The sequence below is a fragment of the Poromitra crassiceps genome, assembly GCF_964638095.1.
Source record: "Poromitra crassiceps genome assembly, chromosome: 18".
NCBI classification, from domain to species: Eukaryota; Metazoa; Chordata; class Actinopteri; order Beryciformes; family Melamphaidae; genus Poromitra; species Poromitra crassiceps.
The window spans coordinates 12,318,243-12,342,205 of record NC_139636.1 but is presented as its reverse complement, the minus strand read 5'-3'; the positions used below and the strand labels follow the sequence as shown (position 1 = coordinate 12,342,205).

Below are 23,963 nucleotides of genomic sequence, written 5' to 3'. Positions count from 1 at the left end.
CTAGAGCTTAGTTTACAGCTGGCACCAGGCTAGAGCTCAGTTTACAGCTGGCACCAGACTAGAGCTTAGTTTACAGCTGGCACCAGACTAGAGCTTAGTTTACAGCTGGCACCAGGCTAGAGCTCAGTTTACAGCTGGCACCAGACTAGAGCTTAGTTTACAGCTGGCACCAGACTAGAGCTCAGTTTACAGCTGGCACCAGACTAGAGCTTAGTTTACAGCTGGCACCAGACTAGAGCTTAGTTTACAGCTGGCACCAGACTAGAGCTTAGTTTAAAGCTGGCACCAGACTAGAGCTTAGTTTACAGCTGGCACCAGACTAGAGGATGATTCGGGCGATATTGGTCCGAATCGTGGGGGTCTTCCCGACTGAAGGCGGCTCTGAATCAATTATCTGCCCAAATGATCCTGTAGTGTGAGGGCTTCACAGACATCATCTCCTCCCCTATTTGGAATCCTATAGTGTGAAAGGTACAGCGATGGAATATTGAGCAGAAACCCGCAATAGCCAATGAGAGCAAGCTGACCGTGAAGCATCACTAGGGATGAAACGATTACGATTTAATGATAAACCGTGATCAAATTCCTGGTGGTTAGTATTACTGTTTCAAATTGTAATTATCATTAAAACCATGTAGGTGTGATTACCGCCATTATCGCTGGTGTACAGAGCGCGGTTCGCTTGTTTAATCCGGTTATTAAAAGTGAGCGTCATGTGCCCAAATTGCACCAAATCCTATTGAGCATTTTATTATTTTAATGTTTATGCAAACAAAGCAAATGTTGTCCAAAGAATCTACGTATATAATATTGTATCGTGATAAAACTTGGGATTTACACCCCTATCGCTGATGTGACTTCGCCATTTGCTGCTGCATTGTAGTTTTCTGATTTGTGTTCAATTGTTACATTTTTCTCTCTCTTGTTGTTATGTAAATTATGTTGTGTTTGTTGAATATATTAATAAAAACAATTAGATTAATATGATATAAAAAGAAATAGCAAAACAATTCAAACTAAAAGTGGAGTGCGCTGCTAATTTTATTTGTGGTTTTCAATGTAAGCCTCTGTGAAATGATTTCAGTGAGTGTAGCAGTACTTTTTGAACATTTTCAGCACATTTTAACAATACAGCGATTAATACTGATAACCGTGATCATTTTTGTGTCATTGTCACATGCAAACTAATGTAAAACATGTGGGCAGGGTGTGGAACTACGACTGTACAAAGTGTGTGAGAACGATGCAACACATTTGTAATGGATGCCAGGATGAAATACCTCGTGGGGGAGGCAACAGCAATCCTTGCAGCTGTTTGTCAGCGGCCACCCGAGCACGAGGACCCCGGCGGCTCGTCACGGGTTCACAGCGTTTTACTTCAGTTCTCCACGCTGAGTGTTACAGCAGAGTTCGGTCAGTGTCAGACCACAGCTGCGTTGGTTCACTGAGGCTAGCCAATGTTACAGTAGCTCTCTCAACATGAATTTACAATGCCGTTAGCTTGCTAGCTGCAGCATTCGCTACCAATTGACTGGCTGGTTAGTTAGCGAGGCAGCGGCTAACAAACCAAGCTGTAATGTTAAGGTGACGATGAGCTGTTTCCACTAAAACACGGCTTCACCTCAACATGAGATAGCTGCTTTGTCCCAGGACAAGGGTCGTGTGGTTAGCTCGCTTAGCCCGCTAGTGGACTAACAGCAGACAGACATGTTTGTTTTGTAAGTCTTTACACGTCTTATCCGGGTTAGGGTTGGGCCAGTGTCAAAATCGTCAAACCAGTTTGATATTAAACCATACACCAATTAGGTATACAGAATTTTATCACTAGGTATCACACTTTACTCAGCAGATGTTCCTGTAGAATCCGGCAGTTACTGTCAGTGGTTGTGAGAAAAACAGCACAATATCCTTATTGCTGTATGGATGCCACCAAAAGCGCCGCGGTCCGGTTCCGATCCGGTATTGTTCCGTCCTCCTTCATGCCCTACTGGGAGGCATATGTTTTGACTGGCTGGTTATTTTGAATGACTGATTCTGTCATTTATACTTGATATTTGTGTTTCTACCAGGGGTAACCAACGATAGGCTACGTAGTTATATATCTTTTTTGTGTGTCTGTTGTCATTGTGTTTATTGTTGTTATTTCCTAATTTGTTGTGCTGTAGCCTACAGACACAGTTAGGTCTAGTTATGAATGACATGCATCAAAGATTTAAGGGTGTTATTTTAGTTGTTAAAAACACATTAATCTTCATAATGACTGCCTGTTAGCAGGAGAACACACTTGACACACCTTCACATTCAGACATTGTGACATCGTCACTGATGACATCACATGAATTGCAAGAGTGACATCACTGATGACATCACATTTGCTCGAGTGACATCACTGATGACATCACAGTTGCTCAAGTTAAACGGTTAAAACCTGCAACCTTAGCAGCACCTGGATAGGGGAGCCATGTCTGCACTCAACATTATCCCAGCACGCTTCCTGACCATCACAGCCCACCTCGTCATCGTTATTACGATCTTTTGGTCGAGGGAGAACAACGTTAAAGCCTGCTTGCCTTTGGATTTCACACAACAGCAATACGAAGATGCAGACAGAACGTTGGTGGTTGCATTGTCAGTCACCCTCAGCCTGTTTGCTGTGGAGCTGGCTGGCTTCTTCTCGGGTGTGTCCATGTTCAACTGGAGCCAGGGTCTGCTGTCAATAGCAGCCCATGCCAGTGCCTCAGTGACCCTGCTTTTCTTTCTATTCGAGCAATGGGAGTGTGACATCTACTGGTGGATCCTTGCCATTTGCAGTGTACTCCCTGCATCCACGGAGTGTCTTATATTTATTGCTGTATTTCAACTGAATAAAAAGCCACTATAAGAAAGATTGTGTGAAACATTACAAATTGGTGTGGCTGCAATTGAACATCCCTGACCCAATGTACAGACAGATATCTAGCTATGTGGATGATTAAGGATGTCCCAGATGCATATAGCCTACTGTAACATCAAAAATCAAAGGACTTTTCCAGGTTTCCATTTTTCAAGGTTTTTCCTATTTTCAAGTACGGTAGACAAATCTGTCAAAGAATTATTTCAGACAGGAGAATGTATATTGAAAAAAAACAAAAAACGTAATGGCCTCCATTAATGTCCTTTTTCATTGATGTCACTCCAATAAAGCTGATATAAATGATCCCACAAATTGGCCTGGCGTGAAATACTTTGACATTTACCAGTAACATCACTTGATCATATACGGTATATTGATATTCAATCATTTCACTTCATATTTAAAAATCTGAAATACAGCTCTGCTTTTCAGACTAGTTTGAGTGACTGACATGACATTGCTGTTAAAGTGGATTGATGCCAAGTTAACTATCATGAGTTAACAAGTGAAATTTCATATTACTTTTGTACCCTGTGTGTAGCCTACTGACAGTCAGTAGAGCAAAATATCCGGAGACCCATCACACATGAACGCAACTCATCTGTTTTATAGAGAGGAACTGGCTCAGTCCTCACCTTGCAGCCTAGATCCACATTTTTCTTTTCAACGGCTTCCTTGTTTTGCTGGAGAGTAAAACAAACTTTAATTGGCGATTTCCTTTTACATTTGCTGTCTGTGCAGCCCACCACGCAACAGCTTTTAGCCATGTTTAATTCAAGGAAAATGACGCTGGTGTATGGAAGTGAATGGAGAGCTTTCCCCAACGATGGGCGCGGCCTATTTCATGCAGTCTCTATTCTCACTCAGATATCTCGAGGAGAGGTCAAGGGACCCCTTTGAAAATGGCCATGCCACTTTTTTTGGAGCATTATTTAGCTCCCTGGAGAACAAGCTAGCACGACATGGCTAATACCAATAGATGCCTTAGGTCTTCTAGTTTCATATAGTACCAGACTCTTCCCTCTAGCTTTAAAAACGACCCCGCTGCTACAGCCTCTGAAAGACAGTAATGTCGCACGCAGACGCCGATGCCATCAGGATTTTGGGGTCACCCCTGGCCACCCCCTAGACATGCCCTATGTAATTAAGGTAGTTAATAGTTGTTAGTAAAGTATTTTGTGTGACTTCATCTAAAGTGAGGACTATCTATGACTTACAAAGCATTAATAAATTTTATTAAAATGGTAAATACAATGGTTAAATACATTATAGATTCGTTCATGAATCAGGAATAAAACATTTATAACTGTGAACTCTTTATGAATGACTTACTAATGCTTAGTAATGTATGAACAATGCTTTATAAATGATGAATTAAGTATTTACTAATACTTAACTAATGCTTAATAGTGTGCCGTTATTATAAAGTGTTACGAAAGATTATTTCTTTCGTTTTTACCAGGATTCAATTTGATGCCGGATGAATATGTAAAATGGAAAACTGTTGATCCTATAATACTGCTATACCAGCTGCTATAACAAAACAAATAAATTATTGGTATCCACAGATATGGCTCATAGACAAAGCAAAAAACGTGATCGGGGAATCCCTATTGATTGATTGATCATGTTTAATTTAAGCTCAGAGAATTAATCAATGTTATTAATCAACAAATCAACAAGTCTGAGCGATGGGCGCAATGACCATCGCAGCAATGACAGATGTCTGTCACTGGAAGTAAGAACATGTCATTGCGAATTTGCGTCTGATGATAGAATATGTTCATCGCCAGTGGTGAAGATCAAATCTCGACTATAAACTGCCCTTAATTCCCATTTCCATTAATGCAAGTGTTACTGAAAACAAAAGTCCGGGGTAATACACAAACATCAGGATTTGGACACAGGGATGAGGAGCCTACTTGACAACCAAGGCAACAGAGCACATGTAAGACACCACATTCGGCAGAAACCTCACCACAGTGCCACCTGCAGCCAACAATACCACACAGCAGAAGCAGCAGCACACCAGAGCCATGCATCACTACTGGACCTCACCTCCAGGGGGCAGCACCATAGTACACACACAAACCCACACAGACAGCCATCACACAACTGGTACTACATACACAATACAAAAAGCAGTCAGTCAAACCCCATGAGGTGAAAGTTGCCCCTATCCATCAAATGATATTTGACAGAAGGTGGGGTTAGCCTACCGCAACATTCTGTCCATTAAAAGTAAATAATTCCAGATGGAGCCTACGAACGCAACCAGGAACAGCTTTCACCTGCTTTGGAAGCAGTCATTCTTACAAGGACTTCAGAAGGTCGCTCAACATAATCTCTGGGGACAATGAAAGTTTCATACTGGGACCAAATAAAGACAAACTGTTCAACATAAGTGGTTGTAACAGGCAGCATTTACTGACAGCCGGTTGCAACAAGACTGGCCACTCAGTCACACCACAGAGATCATATTGTTTAACAGGACAATGGACGAGACACATAAGGACATGTAATGGTGCCTTTGTCTTGCTTACAACTCACCGGGGTTGTGTATGCGGTCCAGTAGCTTGACAGAGCGAGCGCTGACCACCCCGCCGACATGAACCAGGAAACCAGGTGGAAACCATGTCAAGGTGAAGAAAGGGAACTCCTGTAGATAGAAAACGGCCACATCATTCAGAGGTCACTTGGGTGTGTAAACTAGGGCTGTCCCCGAATACCATTCTTGGGCTTCGAAGCTTCAGTGACAAGTATTCAAATAGATTGGAAGCTTCGATGGCATGGGGCTACGGGGCACGTCGAAAAATCGGACTTCAAAGATTTGCCTTTTTATTTAAACGAAAATGGATAAAAAAAAAACACAGTACAGTAGGCCCTGGTGGCTGCATGGTCAAACTGTCGCAGTTTCAGTGCTGGTAAGAAACGTTAGATGAGAGCTGTGAGGCACAATGTCCTTGTCTAAGAGAATAAGTAGTAATAATTAATGTTGATACATAATGAATAATGTTGGATTACTATTTAAAAATACATTTAAGAAGAAAAACGAAGCATTCGGATACTGATTTGGAAATCGATTACCAATGGCATCGTTTGAAGCTTCGAAGCATTTGGGTCAGCCCTAGCGTAAACATCATGTGGATGCTTTAAATATATATTATGCATAAATAAATAGCAGGTTCGATTGACAGTTTGTTTTGGCTAGGTGTGAGTTAATGTTTGTTCTTTTCAGTTATTTCACCAAAGACACATACGATGGATCTACTAGTAACCAAGCTTTATGATGAAGTTATTGGTTGAAAATGAAAGATTTGTGAACAAATTTCTAAAACATTTGGGCATATTATCAGTTTTCCAGGCCCGGAGAACAATATGTTTCCAAAGCCATGACATTTCCAGGTGGTTTTCAATGACAGTACTGACCCTACATACGTATAGTGAAAACAGATAGAGAAATGGATGTAAAGTGATTTAACAGACCCGAAAAGGTGGCTACTGTGATATGCAAATTTGTTTCTCAAATCAAGGCCAATCAAACTAAATGTATTTTAATCATTGAAAAAAATGATTATGATTGAATATTTTCATTTATTTTGAATGATCAAAGGGGAAAAGACAGTACTACTGAAGCATATAGGAGGTATGCATGGCAGCAGACCCAGGTAGCATTCATGAATGGTTACAGAGTCAACATGCATTGAAATGGAGGATGTAAGTTAACCCCTCATCATGCAGCCAAGGACTCCCCAGTTGCTCCATTCCAACCGACACTTTTTAAGAAATGGAGAGGTGTAAACCGGACACAAAACTCGCAGCAAATAAGGGATGGTGGCAAAAATGATTTTTTTCCCCCTGACCGACAACCGACGCTCATTAACCGAAACAACCGACAAGATTGGTTGGAGATTGAATTGAAGAGGATGACAATTAAATGTGAAGATAGCCTACACACAATACACAGCACGTCGCCTGCATGAGTTATTTAAGAAATAGATTGTATAGCTTACTTTTCTTTTACCATCCAACAAACCTGTTTTTTCTATTACTTGGGGTAAAGTAAACAGTTTTTTTTTAATATAAACTGATAGTATTAATCGGTTAATGTTTAAACGGTCCGTTATCGGGTAAGCGGTTATCGGTTGACATCCCTACAGCAAATGCAATGGAACATATCCACACAACTCGGATGTAATGGTAACGCATCACTGCTTAGGTGTCTGATCCAATCTTTTCAAATCTAAATAAATACATTCTTTAGGTTAGAAGTTGAAAGTGAAAGTGAAAGAGGAGTGGGCGTAACACAGCCACAGGGTCCCGGCTGAGGAGCAGGATTCTGCCTCTCATTCAGCTCTCTCTCTCTCCACCAACAGGACAGCTGGTCGTCCGCCTCTAAGTCAAATGATGTAATGCAAATCCATGCATTCATGGACAAAAGGAGTAGGAAATACCTGAAGTGTTTCTTGGCATCTTCCTGCTCATTCTAGGTTCAACTGATGACCGCCATTAGAGAGAACCAGGGGGACTTTCTCACAAATTACTTGTGAATTTCAATCATGCAAGTATGGGATGAATGAGTGGCAGTGGGCAGAAAGCAGGTAGGACTACCACGGGGCGAATGAGTGGCAGTGGGCAGAAAGCAGGTAGGACTACCTTGGGGTGAATGAGTGGCAGTGGGCAGAAAGCAGGTAGGACTAGCATTAGTTTCTTCCGTCTCCAGTGTGCGCAAATGAGGCGAGCTACTGATTTGATTGGGCAGCTCTTTCCACTCAGGAGCGAGGAGGCACGAATGACATGATGAACTGAGCGTGCTCATTCCCATCGTTGAAAAGCAAACCAGTACAAGCTCAGGAGAAGAAGTCAGAAAGGTGGGAGGCGTTCGACATGAGCATCCACAACACACACACGCACACACACAGACACAGACACGCGCGCACACGCACACACAGACTCACAACCCTTCGAAGCTGAATGGAACACAACTCCTAGCTTCTGCCCCTCCCCCCCTTTTAAGTATCTGTGGGTCTTTTGGAGTGAGGTGGGCGCCAAGCAAACAGGAAAACAAGGTCACATGATCCATTGCCATGTTGCTCAACCCCGCCTCCCCCCCTCTCAGATCTACAAACAGGGGAGGGCGGGGTTAGGAGCTGATTAAAACTGGACTGTGGCCATCAGCTGGAGAGGGAGACACAGAGATCACACATGTGTTTGACTCATGGGACATACCACGGCGTTTAACATTAACCCAGAGGAGGACGCTCCCTGAGTAGCACAAGTGGTGAAGAGGACAGAGAAAGGGAACATTATTTCTAGGGCTGCAACGAACGATTGTTCTAATTATCAATTAATCTGTCGATTATTTTCTCGATGAATCGATTAGTTGTTTGGTCTATAAAATGTCAGAAAATGGTGAAGAAATGTCGATCAGTGTTTCCCAAAGCCCAAGATGACGTCCTCAAGTGTCTTGTTTGGTCCACAACTACTGTTACTGTTATAGAGGAGAGAAACCAGAAAATAACTTTTTTGTCTTAAGAAATTACTCAAAACGATTAATCGATTATCAAAATAGACGTCGATTATCTTTCCGTCGATCGACTAATCGATTAAACGATTAATTGTTGCAGCTCTAATTATTTGCTGTTATACAGACTCACTCCACATATAAACATTCGACACCTGGCATGTTGTACATCAGTGAAAGTGTCAAATGTAGTCTGAGATCGATTAGCTCTTTTTGAGAGAGCGAGAGAGTGCGTGCGCGTGTGTGTGTGTGTGTGTGTGTGTGTGCGAGTGCCGCCGTACCCTCTGCTCTAGAGCCGTCTGCGTCTGCTGTCTGAGGAGGGTCTTCAGAGGCCCCGCCTCCTTCCCGACGCTGCCCCCGCTGCCCATTCCTGATCACAGAAGAGAGTCCTGCTTCAATCTCATCACTTCTAGCACACAGGGGAGGTCAGTGGACTCGAGTGCCGGTCAAGCTGTCACCTCCATTCATTTGACATTACAGTGAGTATAGAGAGGCAAAGTGAACGTCACTTCCTGCTTCAGCACTGTACCAGAGATTTTCATCTGCCATTTCTTTTCCCATAGACATGTCGTAAAATGCTTATAAAATAGTTTTGCTTCGTCAAACCAAGCGGTTCAGCTAACGCTATAATCGGGAGAGACCATGGAACATTTCACTCCGACCAAAACTTAAAAAAACAACATTGAAAAAATATGTTATTTAAATCTGCAGTTTTTTTATGTTTTGGTCTGAGTGAAATGTTATGTGGTCTCTCCTGTTTCTAAATATATCTGAACCGTTTGGTTTGAACAAGTACAACTATGTTTATAAACATGTTAGGAAATGTCTATGGGAAAATAAATGGCGGATAAAAATCTCTGGTACAGTGCTGCAGCAGGAAGTAGGCGGTCACTTTGTCTCTCTATATACTACAAATCCAGTTGGAGTGCAATTGCTGGAATTGTACGCAACATCTGAGGCTAAGAGTAGTTAGCAGCACACATATACCTGCTCCATCTTCATCCTCACTCAGACTGGCCTACTCTTCCAATGTTCTCCTACTCAGAAACCTAAGACCTGGGCATGCCTGACAGAAACATCACACCACATGCCGGTGAGGAACCCTAATTAGGAGGCTTAAGGTGAGTCAGTAGTGGTGTTTCTCAACGGGCACAGAGCAGTAGTGCCATGGTGGTAATGCCATGCATGTTGGGTTAGTGACTAACTGGGACTCCAGTGAAGTGGATGTGGGTGCCAGCAGTGCTGCTGCTGCTGTTGAGTCCGCCCCACAGATGCTGTGAAGCAGCTGTGTTGAGGTGGTTTATATTAGAGGAACCACAATGCTCACACTGAGGATCTCGTTCAACATGGCGTCTCTGTTACGTGAGGAGCACACAGCGGTCCTACTATACCGGAGACTGCCAGCAGCAGGTCCTCACTGAAGGACACACTCTTTCTCAGCGTGGAAGCGCCTGTGTGGACGGAGTAGTGAGGGGGCGGGGTGCTGGCTCTGGGGGCGGAGCCGTGACCACCACAGCCCACTGAGCCAGAACCAGGAAGGGGCAGAGAGTCTGTGGAGAGTGTGGGGGAGCTGGGGCAGAGGAAGATCCCAGGCCTGCGTCTCACTGGCTGGGAGCTCGCTATCCAGGCCCGAAAAACAGATGGAGGGAGCACAGAGAAAAACAGAGATATTGAGAATGGAAAGGTAGAGAGAGCGATGAGGAAAGTGGGCAGAAACACCACAACGTAGGAGGGAGAGAGGAGTGTGTGAAGGAGAGAGAGAGACACTGGAAATGAAAGAGAGGAACAGAGAGAAATACATGAAAGACATGCAGAAACAGGGTCCAAAATTAATTTTTTTTTGTCCACCGGTGAAATGGCTAGTGAATGTTCAAATTTGACCAGCCAGTCAAATACCATTGTTTTTTTGGATGGTGAAGAGTGCAGCAAATCTACCAGCCACTTGCATATTTTACCAGCATTTGGCCTGGTGGCGGGTGCTAATTTTGGACCCTGTGCAGAAAGCGAACAGGTGAACACAAATTAACAAGTGGGGTGAGAGGAAGGAGGGAGGACAGAATAGAAAAGAAAGGGAGGTAAGAATGAGAGCGTCACGGAAAACAACAGAGTGAGGCAGGGAGAGAGAGAGAGAGAGAGAGAGAGAGAGAGAGAGAGAGAGGACAAATAGAGTCACAAGATCACAAGAGTGGGAACAGAGGAGGGGGCGCTTGGCAGAGTGCTGGTCCCTTCCAGAGGGGCGGTGCTCTTGTAGGCAGGTGCTGCGATTGATGGCTAAACTGGGACGTTGTTATTTGAATGAGCTCACCTTTCCCCCCCAATCATTAAAGACCGCCTAAAGTCATGTTTCAAGATGTGTATAAAATACTCTCCTTGGAATAATCAGGGACTCCAGATGGAAAGTAGCCTATGGCTAAATCTGTTACAAAGCATCTCTTCCCCTATGGGGTTTAATGTTTTTTTTTGTATATGTCCCTGCCAAATAAACGAATAAAATAAATAAAATAAAATAATTATGTGTATCTGATTGTTCCCCCCCACACACACACAAAACAAAAGGTTAAATTATCTTGTTAAAATCTTTAAAAATGACTTTCCCTCCTTCTTCCTCATTTAAGAATCCAAAGCAACCAATCAGGATCAGGACTTTTAGATCAACAACAGCCCCTCATGAGACACAGTGCTTCTATCAGAGGGCACAACAGCAGAGGGCAGGGAATAATACTACCAAGAGATCCAGTGTGTCTTCTTCACACTATCAAACTTCCTGCTTTTATACAGTCAATAGAGAGGCAAAGTGAACGTCACTTCCTGCTTCAGCATTGTAACAGAGATTTTCTTCCGCAATTTATTTTCCCATAGACATTTCGTAAAATGCTTATAGAAATGTTTTTACTTGGTCAAACCAAACGGTTCAGCTATATTTAGAATCGGGAGAGACCATAGAACATTTCATTTGGACCAAAACTAAAAAAAACAACATCAAAAAAAGATTGTCTTTAAACCTGCCTTTTTTACGTTTTGGTCCAAGTGAAATGTGAAATGTTTCTAAATATATCTGTATCGTTTGGTTTGAACAAGTAAAACTATTTTTATAAGCATTTTACGAAATGTCTATGGGAAAATAAATGGCGGATGAAAATCTCTGGTACAGTGTTGAAGCAGGAAGTGACGTTCCACTTTGGCTCTCTATTGAACGTGATGATTCCATCTTTTTACAGCAGGTCGACAGCAACTCTGATGAAGACACACCAGGCCACTAAAGGAAATGGGGGAGGATGGGAGACGGCTAAAATAAACACGACACATCACTCATGATAAAATAACATGTTTCAAATCAACCATGGGAAAAAGAAAGGAAAAAAAATTGTGTGAAAACTACAACCACAGTAGCACCACAGTGAGGTGGAGGGGAGGGGAGGGGAGGGATGATGGGGGGCAGGGGAGAGGAGGGGAGGGGCCAAGTGAGGGGTCTTACCCGTCTTGGGCGTCAGACTGAGGTCAGTGTCTGATGAGGAGGACTGGCGGCTGCATGGCTTGGAGGGAGAGAAGGGGGGAGGAGAGGAGGAGGAGGAGGTGGTGGTGGTGGTGGTGGTGGTGGGGAGGGCTCTGAAAGGGGTGGGCGGGCCGGAGGAGGAGGCCAGGTCCTCGCTGAACACCGGCCTGCCAGGAGAACATGACACACACACACACACGCACACGTCAGTCGCCGCCTCACCCTCTGAACGTGTGAGTGAATGTGGGCGGGGCCAAGTATGGTCGGTAACGTTGTGTGAGCAGAGTGAATTTTGGGGCGTGTGACTTGTTTGCTTTGGGTGAGGTGTGTGTGTTTGAGGTGCTACGCGTGGCTGGACTGCGGAACGGAAAAAAGCCAAGCGTTATGGAGCAGGAACGGAATCAACACAAAGGGAACACGCCCACATCAAAACAAAAGAAAGACGAGCAACAACGTGGCAAAACACAAAAAAGGACATAAGAACAAAGGGCAGATCAACCAACACAAAGGAGGGAGGGTGAGCTGAAGCATGTATCCCAGTGGGGTGGAGAGAGAAGGGCAGGTTGGCTGTAGGCATCACAGCCTCTTCCTTGAGGGAGAAGCCATTATCTCATAGCCTTTTTGTTTGTTTGTGAGCACCCGGTGAAAATACAGAACGATGAAAAGGGGAACCTGACTGGGTGGCACATGTCCGCACTGGAACCTGACTGGGTGGCACACATGTCCGCACTGGACCAGTTGAAATAGTGGAGAGGTTTGGGGCTGGTATCAAAAGTGTGGTCTTTCTGTGAGTCAGGAAGGGACTCATTCCATACTTCTTCTTCTGTCTTTATGAGATCATTGTATCGCTACACTGCATACCCATCAACAACGTATAGACTTCCCTGCGTCCTTGAATGAATGTCATAGCCTGTTCCTTTCCGTTTCCTGTAGCTACATCTCTCGCTTGCTAATCTATCCCCTGCCCAGCCTCTGGCTGCGTACCGGCGAAGATGAGTGTGGGGACAGAGACAGAGAAGTTCTGGGACAGTCTCTGGGAGCTGCAGGCCGAATGCACTGGGCTGTTGTGGGTGGAACGACATCCGTGGGCCAGGGGAGACCTGGGCCAATCAGCACGTAGAGAGGAAGAGGAGAGGACCAATTGGGAGACATGTAGCCAGAAACGTACCAATCCAAATGTAGCGGAGGCGGAGAGGGAGAGAGAGAGAGAGAAGAAGCACACAGATACACACACAGCACACAACATTGCGACAAAGAGAAAAAGAAGACAAAAGGGGGGGGGGGAGATGGCAAATACATGATTTTTCCCCCACTCCCTCTCTTTGCTCCGTCATAGAGCAACAGTCACGTGACTTCTCGTGACGTCTCTTGCCCCGGAAGTAAGTTCGGTATTCATTTTCTCCATAGACATTTCGATAAATCCTTATATAACGAGTTTTAAGGCTGGAACCAAGCCAACCTGTCTTCCAGAGAATCGTGAGTGACCATAAAACATTCGGTTTAAGCAAGAACAAAAAATAACAATGGGTTTCTTTGTCCCCCCCCCCCCCCGTTGTTATTTTTTGTTCTTGCTTAAACCGAATGTTTTGTGGTCCCTCATGATTCAGTAGGTCACGGGTTGGCTTGGTTCCAGCCTTAATACTCGTTATATTTGGATTGATCAAAATGTCTATGGAGAAAATGAATGCGGAACTTACTTCCGGGGCAAATGACGTCACGAAAAGTCATGTGACTGTTGAGCTCTATTCCATTGAAGCCTTGCGTAAGCAGCAGGATGCTCTCTCTCAGGTATCAGACCTCTGTCTCACGCAGATACAAACACCAGGGACGCAAACACAACACAAGTTTTGCCAAAACACTGGTCTGCCCAAATGGATTTGGATAATCGTGACATCCCCAGTAGTTCTGACGGCGACGACAGAATAAATGACAGAAGCAAAATAAATAATACTCGAGTGGGGAGAGAAAGGGTGACAGAAAAAGGCGAGAGTGAGAGAAAGTAAAAAAGTCAAAGGGGAAAAGACAGAGATTGAGAGATAGAGGGTAAATTAAAACAGAGCGCTTTCAGTCTATCAGCCGACATCCAGTTGGTTAGAGGACCGTTCTGATTCTCATCTGATTCTTATCTACAGTAACTTGGCATTCCCCCTCCTACTCATCACTTGGTTGAATAACAGATATTATTAATTATTTTCTCATCGAATTTACGCAATCCATGTGGGTGACCCATTTCAGGATCAGAACAGTATCGCATCGCCAAAAATGTGACAAGTTTGCATCCCTGATAATAACACACACACTCTCAAACATACTGGCACAAAGATATGCAAATACAAATCAGAGGCACACGTGCACTTAACTCTGGTTACACGAACTGAATGAAATCACAAACTAACTCGACCAAGATGAAGGCAAGATGAAGGAAAGACTGGGACATGCCCACCAGTACACAGTGGTGCCAGATACTCACTAAGAGAGATGCAGTACACAGAGATGCCAGATACTCACTAAGAGAGATGCAGTACACAGAGGGGCCAGATACTCACTAAGAGAGATGCAGTACACAGAGAGGCCAGATACTCACTAAGAGAGATGCAGTACACAGAGAGGCCAGATACTCACTAAGAGAGATGCAGTACACAGAGGTGCCAGATACTCACTAAGAGAGATGCAGTACACAGAGATGCCAGATACTCACTAAGAGAGATGCAGTACACAGAGGGGCCAGATACTCACTAAGAGAGATGCAGTACACAGAGAGGCCAGATACTCACTAAGAGAGATGCAGTACACAGAGATGCCAGATACTCACTAAGAGAGATGCAGTACACAGAGGTGCCAGATACTCACTAAGAGAGATGCAGTACACAGAGGTGCCAGATACTCACTAAGAGAGATGCAGTACACAGAGGGGCCAGATACTCACTAAGAGAGAGATGCAGTACACAGAGATGCCAGATACTCACTAAGAGAGATGCAGTAAACAGAGGTGCCAGATACTCACTAAGAGAGATGCAGTACACAGAGGTGCCAGATACTCACTGAGAGATGCAGTACACAGAGATGCCAGATACTCACTAAGAGAGATGCAGTACACAGAGATGCCAAATACTTACTAAGAGAGATGCAGTACACAGAGATGCCAGATACTCACTAAGAGAGATGCAGTACACAGAGGTGCCAGATACTCACTAAGAGAGATGCAGTACACAGAGGTGCCAGATACTCACTGAGAGATGCAGTACACAGAGATGCCAGATACTCACTAAGAGAGATGCAGTACACAGAGATGCCAGATACTTACTAAGAGAGATGCAGTACACAGAGGGGCCAGATACTGACTAAGAGAGATGCAGTACACAGAGGGGCCAGATACTCACTAAGAGAGATGCAGCACTAGAACATGCAGAGGCAGAGCGGTCTAAAAGAGCAGACAAAGGAGGGGGGGGGGGGTTGAGGGTGGCTGTGTGTGTGTACAATATGTGTGTGTCTCAGGGTGCTGTTAGTTTCATGATGTAATTGACAAACTACAAAAAGGAATCAAAGATACTGAGACACACACAAGAGTTATTGCACAGACTAAGACGCTAGTTTTCTCCCACCCGCCCCCCACACACACACACACGTTCTCCCTCTCATGCGCAATGCCGCACACCCCAACATTCTCACTAATTTAGAGTGAAACACGTCATACAGTTATTATTAGAGGCAAGACCCATGCTTGTGTTGATGCTTCATACTCACTCCTTCCCATCCTTAGAGGGGGAATTGCAGGCATTGGAAGCGGGGGCTGTGTTAGGGTGCATGTGTGTGGTGGTGTTGGGAGCGGTTCCAGACGTGAGTTTGTCCAGTGTGCAGGCGGTACCTATGGCCCGGACCACCAGGCCCGACTCTCCCTCCAGGTCGAAACACTGCAGGTAGCCCACCACAGCGTTCCCACCCATCTCCAATACCTTCAGTCCTATCTTCCTCTGCAGCTCCCCTAAAGTGGAGACGAGGGGGGGGGGGGCGCTAGTTAACCAAAAACGTATAGGGGAAAAACAAAAATGCCACACACAGCAGTCCCTGTCTTATCTGTGAGGTTTACAGCGAATCGTCCTACCGGACATGAGAGAGATGAGCCTCTGCCTGGCCTCGTTGGAGGCCCGAGGGGTTCTGATTCGGTCGATCCACTGGTACTCTGGATCTTCGTTTACGACGAGTTCTTCCACAAAACCGTGGACCATCGCTGCCCGGTAACACCGTGGAATGGACGTAGCTAGCATACGGAGGGGAAGAAACACAGCAAAAATCAAATAACCTTGACATTAAATGCAAATGCTTCTCTTTTACGTGAACATTCTTTGGTTAAAGGAACACTGTCAGGAAATGATGGCTCTGAATCTTGCACTGCTTACTATTTGCTGCTTGTGATTTCGATGAGCTTGGAACTGAAGCTTATTGTATTGTTGCTCTGAATAAAAGTCTCAGCTAAATTCCTAAAAGAAAACTTGCCGATTAAAGTAACGTCACATATTCCTATATGGGTATTATTGTTCATATCCACCATGTACTGTCAAATCTGTATTTTGCAGATAAACATTCTAATTCATGATGCATTTGCAAACTGTGAACAAAGTAAAGTTATGCATAAGGGCAAGTCAGACTCACTGCAGAAGAACTTGACCCCACAGGAAGATTGTCTGAAGCGGTTCAAGTCATTGAAGAGGTCCACTTTGACGAGGACATTGATCTCCCCTCGGATACCTGGCAGCAAGTAATACATGGAAGGACATTACAGTAAGGAACAAACAACAGTGTCTCTACGTAAAGATGTGTTATGCTAATGATCAGATTGACTCCTATACCATGGATGGTGTCATAGATTGGAAACCAGCCAGAGATGACGGAGGCAGCCTCATTGCAGAGCAGTGGGTCAATGTCAATGTAAACTTTCCCTATGGCATCGTTAGCACTGTAAGTGTCATGGTCCAACACAGTGATTTGCAATGGCTCATCCTGCAAGTCCTCGTCGTCAACCTAGATAGTCGGACAAGGAGAGGGAAGGATGACCAAGGGTAGCAGAGATAAAAACAAGAGTGAGAAGAGGGGTTAGTAGTTCAAGGCCATCCGTCCACACTGTGATCCAGTCAAACAAATCACTGAGATTGCGTATGGCTTCTTTGTCATTTCAAAAGCACTTCAAAAGACAGGACTCTGTGACATGTTACCTCAAATTTGAACCACTCAGAGTTCCACTGTGGGTTGAGGGATTTAGGACAGACATCCGTTTTGAAGGTTGTGTTTCCAAACTTGACCTGGAAATATATGAGGTGAAATCGATACATCTTGCTTTTACCATTTTGAAAAGTAACAATGAACCCCAATTTAAATTCAATCCCAAGTTGAAATTTTATGGATAGTTTCATAAAAATAACACAAGCATCCCCACCTACCTCTACAAAAGCATCAGTAAGGTCACTGGCTCTGTCCATTACAGGCAAGTGACGTCCTGCCACAATTTTGGCTTTCAACTTCCCTGGCATGATTTAATTTTAAGTTGATCTGTGAAGAAAGCAATAAGAAAAATATCAGTTGCTTTACAGCTGACACCTACGTACAGTATTAGCTGGCACTGGTATCCGTTGGACAACGTGAACAGTGAATAGCTTGGTCACTTGATCACCATGCATGCGACCTGTTAGTAATCCAGTGAGGAAGTCCATGATGGGACATGAGAGCCCCTAGTTTAATTTAGCTAACGAGCTAGCGTACGTACCTGCAGTAAGCTGCAAGTCAAGAGAATTTTAAGTAAGCACACACCTAATCGGCTCCACCTAAATGAACTACTGTTAGCTGGCTAGCTTGTGAAAATGACAGCTAACGCTAGCAACGATTAGGTAAAGTAGCTTAATGGTATATTACAGTAGCAACGCATGGCTAGCAAAAGCGGCTTTCAGTAACTGCATTGCAGTCAAGTGTCTCGCATGATCGGCCATGTTTATAATATCATCTCCTACCATAGCAATAACGTTACAGAAACATTATCTTGCTGATTTCGATGCAGTCAGTATCATGCTTACCAGTGCTGCTATATCAAAAGACAGCTGTCAAACCAGCAGCAGGCTTGTTACGCATACATTGTTGACAGCCCACTCGTCTGACCTCCGCGTCTCTCCCATAACATCATCAACATGACGAGACGTTTATCCCCAGAAGACCAGGCAGGCAAGATGTCACTAAAGTTATTTTTAAAAAAAATCGCCAAATTATATTGCAACGAAAGTCTATTATTCATAGATAATGTTGTAGATGTACGGGTAACCTTACATCTGACCTTATATTTGATTAAACATTTCACTAGTAGTTAGTTCGTTAGGCCTGCGGCTAGCTGCTACTACTAGCTGGATAGAGCGCATGATGAATGGACTTTCAGGGGTTAGCGTATGCTGCCTTCCCGTGCTCCTCGTAAATTCCTGCTGTGGCAGACCTATTTAGACAAATATAATTTCTAGAAACCAATGTTATATTTTGTTGTAAACTGGGTCTTCTGGGGTTTGTTTTATCAAACATAAACAGTCTACGTCTAAGGATCTGTTGTCTTCTTACTCATCATTTTCCTAACATCTGATGTCAATCTTTGCAAAAAAGACAACTCAAAAACAGACTAGTCTACCAACTTTTTTCTGATTTCCCCCCTGCCCAATTGTGCTATGCCTTTATCCCTCTGCTGCACAGGTCACTGCAACAACAACAAAACATTGGACATCAAGGAGGTTGGGCATGCTATGAAAATTACAAACATTCATTATGTAGGCTTCAGAAATGGCACGGCTCCACTACCGCTCGAGCTATCAGGTGTTGAGCAGTGTATGGTCTGGCTGGCTCTGCTCGCAAGGCAGAGGCTACAATTATAAGGACAACAGTTCCCCCATGTGGTGTATCAGGCGAATAACAGGCAAACGCGAATCGCTAAGTTTGTCCCTAGTTCCAGCCTGTCAGAAAAGCCTCGCACCGGCTTTCCGTACGCGATATTCCCCAGTATGGCGAAGACATGACCCGCCCTTCTCTGCCTCTGATTGGCCTAGCGTCAAACACTCTGACGCTGTTCATCCAATCTGATCCAATCGCATTCGCTTGGCTATGATTCTGTAATGATTCTGCGTCTCTCCTGCGCCTGCGCCAATCAGAGGCAGAGATAGGCTGGTCATGCCCTCGCCATCCTGGGAAAAAATAGTGACAACAGGCACTATGGCCGACTGGAACCGAGGTAAATATGACACGTATTCAGTTTGATATTTGTATAAAAATAAACGCTTATCCGTCAACTCTGTCCAGTGGCATCTGTTTGTGTAGCTGGGGGGAATGTGTTTGATAATACTGTGTATTTATAGGCTACTTACTTAGCCTACACCAGAGGAAAACAAGTTTGTCGGTTAGCTAACGTTAGCGTTTGCTAGCTATGTAGCGTTAGCTGATAGCTAACGTTACTTTTTTATTTAGTCATTTCCAAAAGAAAAAGTATACCATAATCGTCAATGAACAGACAGACAAGTATATTAATTCATAAAGATTATCTTTATGTTGATTTTTTTTTATTATTATCTTGGATAAAAAAAAAAATACAACAAAAAACAAACACAGGGGTTTTTCTTGTTAGACCATTTGCATTTATGAATGTAATATTTTCCATATAAAATAAAATTGTTAAAAATTATATTTTACAATCAACATCACTCTTATCATAAAACATGTATATTTTTTTCTAAATTAATATTTGAACCAGTCAGCGCCTAATCTCTAACTAAATATGTGCACATAAGCAATCAAGAAATTGTCTCAATTTCAATATTACAAAACACACACTTGCCATCAATATCATTTCAATTCTGAACCTCGAAAGTACCTGGCTCACCGGGTAAATCAAATGTAAAATTTTAAATGAAACTTCTCTGATTTTGTTGCTAACACAATACTTACTCCAAACTGACTTCCAATCAATATTCTCAAATCTAGAGTTCCAGAAAAACTTGGCAGGAGGTGTTGTAGAATCCTGAGTCCTGAAATAGTTTCCTAATGAAATTATTATTAGTACTTTTTTTTTGTCTGTGAAACATATTTGGGCGTAACTGGAACTCCATATTTTCTGAGGAATTCTGTATAAGTAAATAGAAGTCCGTCTTCATTTAGTAATTGTGTCGCCAATAAAATCAAATTTTTACCCCATTTACGTTGTTGCCGTTGAGTTTCTGTAGCTGTGACAACACTGACCATTTCACTGCTGTATGGTTGTACAGGACATGGCGCTGTGGATGATATGATGGATGCCGAAAACAAGCTTTTGGCTGACAACTTGGTGACCAAAGTGTCCAGACTGAAGTCGGTATGTGACTGATAAAGCACCGTCTAACTATGAATACTCCAGAGGAAATCCACATGACGTGGAACTAATTTAGCTTTAACATACATAATGACATTAAACAGACTATGGAGTGGGCGGATTCAAAGGTCTGGACACAGGCAAAGAGTGGGGGAATAATAGTAAATGATTGAACTTGTATGTAACAAGATGGGTTTAACGCTGACGAGAAAAGGGGGAGTATAATCTGTGTATGCATGCACGGTCTATGTGCACAATGAAGGAGCCTTATGTCACTTCCATAATTAAGCATAAATGGTTGGTCACAGGGCCATGCTCCTGTTTGACATAAACGTCAGTCATTATCATGGCGTGTTCTCGACAAACACAAAGTGCTGTATACTGTCATCAATAGAAAACATGCTTGTAGAGAAAGGATATTATTGTATGAAAATCTCGGGAGACCTATTAGGCTGCTAGGGTCACACATTCTCACCGTGCCTTCTTTTTTATATACATAATTTACTCTAATTTCTACATCTGCCCCTGGTTGTTGAATGTGTGAAGTGAAGTGTATGTCCTCCAGAGCATATAGGTCAGTGATGCTTTGTTGTATCCTTTATTTTGAAAGCTTGCCTACGACATTGACAAGGAGGCGGAGGATCAGAACATGTATCTGGACGGCATGGTAAGTGGCTCAGGTGGGATGGTGTGTGTTGTCCTAAGGCTACGTTCACACAGGGCACCCAAGCCTTGCCTACGCCTTGCCTTTACCCCCGCTTTTAAATAGGCGTCCTTTTTAGTCAATGAGGCTGTGTACACCGGGCGTCTGAGTGTGAACCTTGCGTGTACCCACGCCTTGCCTGTGCCGCGCCGATTTTATCATTTAGGCGTGAGTTCTATTTTCAAGCCGACTAGGCGCGTGAAGGCAAGCTTCTTCTGTCAAGCCATGAAGGAAAAACGCAACAATATCCGTGGGAAATGGCAAAGTCAACTGAATTTCAAAATAAAATGGAGTTACTACAACAGTGTTGAGCAGAGAGAGAGAGAGATTGACGGGTGGCTATCACGTGGGGTAGGGATGTCAATTTTCGGTTAATTTCACTTTCGATTAACCGACGCTAATAATCGATTAACCTATCGGTTAATTCATAATTTTTTAATATAATTTTTTTTTTTTTTTTTTTTGTCTATTTACTCAATGAACTCATGCCCAAACAAGGCGTGTCTATTTAGATGCTGAAATGTTAATGCTTTTTGTGTTAGAATTTCTAACACAAAAAGCATTAACAAGCATTAACAAAAAGCATCAACATTTCAACACAAATTCTTTTTGTGTTAGAATTTGTAACACAAAAAGCATTAACATTTCAGCATCTAAATAGACACGCCTTGTTTGGGCATGAGCTCATTGAGTAAATAGACCCAAATTTTTTTTTTTTTTTTTTTTTTTTTTTTTTTTTTTTTTTTTAATATTAACTGATAGACCGACAGCAATAACCGAACAACGACGTTAGCGACGGTTAATCGATTAACGGTTAACCGTTGACATCCCTAACGTGGGGCTTTCTCCCCGTCGGCAAACAAATCTTCAGGAGAGAGAATAGCGACCGAAGAAGCAAGATGGACAATGTTGTTGTGCCAGCACATATTCTTGCAAGATTACTTCTCTAAAAAGTCCAACTATAGTCAGACCTGGTTATACATATCCAGCATCAATAGAACATTAAATATATCAGATTTATTTTACCTACCCATGATAATTCGGGACCACACGTGAAAAAATACAGTCGGGAGAGAGGAGAGGCGCTTGTGACTCGGCTCCAGGTTCAGCATGCAATAGGTGTGCGGTGTGATCGCGAAAGCGTGTAATACGTTCACGCCCAGCTCAAGGTCTGCAGGCGTAGGCGTGGGTTGAGGCAAGGCAAGGCGTAGGTGCCCTGTGTGAACGTAGCAATGGAGCCCATGTAAACCTGTACTGCTGTTAGCTTGTTTTACTTCGTTAAAATCACTCTAAATGCCAATTCTGTGGACCCCAGGAAGAATAGCGGCTGTTCACGCAGTAACTAATGGGGATCCTATCAAAATAAACCAATTCATACATCTGTGTCAAAGCTACACCGTTGCTATAGAGAGGCAAAGTGACCGCCTACTTCCTGCTTCAGCACTGTACCAGATTTTCATCCGCCATTTATTTTCCCATAGACATTTTGTAAAATGCTTATAAAAATAGTTTTACTTGTTCAAACCAAACGGTTCAGATATATTTAGAAACAGGAGAGACCACATAACATTTCACTAGGACCCAAACGTAAAAAAAAAACGATTTAAAGAAAATATTTTTTCGATGTAGTTTTGTTAAGTTTTACACACAGCCATGTAGAGTGCAGAAATACTTGCACCGCCGGAGACACCTGCACCAAGGGTTCTCAATGTGGGGTCCGGGGAGGCGGGGACTACCAGGGGGTCCCCAGCAAATTGATGAATTGTTAAACCACCATTTAATTTACAAGAATTTGACCCAATTAGAGAATGTAGAAGAATGAGTGTTTTCATCATAGTCAATGACTGTTTTCATCATAGTCGTGGGATTCTGGACAAAAATCATATAATAAAATGATCTTAGATTTGGGTTTGAGAGACAAAATCTCATCATATGTGGGTCTGTGATATGAAAAAGGTTGAGAATGACTGACCTACACTGTAGCAATGGCAGCACTTTTAACACAGAAGCATTGCGTTTCTGGAAAAATACGCTGCTGCAGAAGAAACATATCTTTGGGTTTGGTAAATACTGATACACCTCAAAATTCACCAGCCATCTCGATTTTTAGAATAGACTTTGTCTGCAACTGGTTGATGGTTTATCAACCTTCAGTTTCCTACCATGATGTGTGACTCCTTCCTGTATCCTGTCCCCTGAAGGACTCCAACTTCATGAGTGCGACGGGCCTGTTGACCGGCAGCGTGAAGCGCTTCTCCACCATGGTGCGCTCCGGCCGGGACAACCGGAAGATCCTCTGCTACGTGTCGGTGGGCCTTGTGGTGGCCTTCTTCCTGCTCTACTACCTGGTGTCCAGAATCCAGAGCTGAGCTGCCAAGACTTATCTCACAGGTTCCCCACAGTCTGGAGGAGTGGAAGTTCTTCTCGATCAGGAAATTTGACCGCTAGACAAAAGTCAATCTTCCAGGATTTTTCTGTGGCAAAAAACAGACAAACAAGGCTTGAATCGAAACCTTACCTTGAATCGCTTGATTTTGACGTTAATAACAACTTGGTCGTTTGCAAAGCAGAAGAAAGGACAGCAAACGTCTCACCGGTTGTGTGGGCGGAGCCAAAGAAAGTGGAGGGGAGGGCGCCAGGGCGGGATACTGCACGTGCTGCAGCCTGTAGAGGCCGCCAAATGCACCCACGTCTGCCTGACGGTGTTTTCGGTGAAGATGGAAACAGCTTCTCCTGCTCCCTGTCTGGCAGACTTCTGACAACTTGCCCAATTTGTGCTGGATTCACTGACTCAGACTGCTACTTTATTTTTCAAGAGTGACTAACGGCAATTTTGTTTTAACTCATGGGGCAACTGTATAGATGTTTTCATGGAATTGTGTTGCTCGGGAACAGTTTGGAACCTAGCTTATGTCCTGTCAGTTATTGTACTAGCAAACACTGCAACAGGAAGTAAGCTGGGGGGAATTTAGAATGTTTATGTTGTCGAGT

At 43.5% G+C, this 23,963-nt stretch overlaps 2 protein-coding genes across 2 annotated transcripts in view; one reads left to right on the top strand and one right to left on the bottom strand.

The window, feature by feature from the left end:
- Positions 1 to 18,088, bottom strand: part of c2cd5 (C2 calcium dependent domain containing 5) — a 38,023-nt gene extending 19,935 nt beyond the window's left edge. Inside the window, exons 1-10 of the mRNA XM_083654963.1 lie at positions 17,973 to 18,088; positions 17,346 to 17,454; positions 17,121 to 17,207; positions 16,758 to 16,929; positions 16,561 to 16,656; positions 16,013 to 16,168; positions 15,655 to 15,892; positions 11,893 to 12,077; positions 8,699 to 8,787; positions 5,444 to 5,552 (exon numbers count right to left, since the gene is read on the bottom strand). Coding sequence (XP_083511089.1) covers positions 5,444 to 5,552; positions 8,699 to 8,787; positions 11,893 to 12,077; positions 15,655 to 15,892; positions 16,013 to 16,168; positions 16,561 to 16,656; positions 16,758 to 16,929; positions 17,121 to 17,207; positions 17,346 to 17,435 — 1,222 coding nt within the window. The 5' untranslated portion in view covers positions 17,436 to 17,454; positions 17,973 to 18,088. The remainder of the gene's footprint in view (positions 1 to 5,443; positions 5,553 to 8,698; positions 8,788 to 11,892; positions 12,078 to 15,654; positions 15,893 to 16,012; positions 16,169 to 16,560; positions 16,657 to 16,757; positions 16,930 to 17,120; positions 17,208 to 17,345; positions 17,455 to 17,972) is intronic.
- A 1,043-nt stretch (positions 18,089 to 19,131) lies between these two features.
- bet1l (Bet1 golgi vesicular membrane trafficking protein-like) lies at positions 19,132 to 23,341 on the top strand (the record flags this gene model as incomplete). The annotated part of the gene is made up of 4 exons (XM_083654962.1): positions 19,132 to 19,159; positions 20,187 to 20,272; positions 20,880 to 20,936; positions 23,174 to 23,341. The coding sequence occupies exons 1-4, from the start codon at positions 19,141 to 19,143 to the stop codon at positions 23,339 to 23,341; spliced, it is 330 nt and encodes a 109-aa protein (XP_083511088.1). The 5' UTR covers positions 19,132 to 19,140.
- Positions 23,342 to 23,963: the final 622 nt, after the last annotated feature.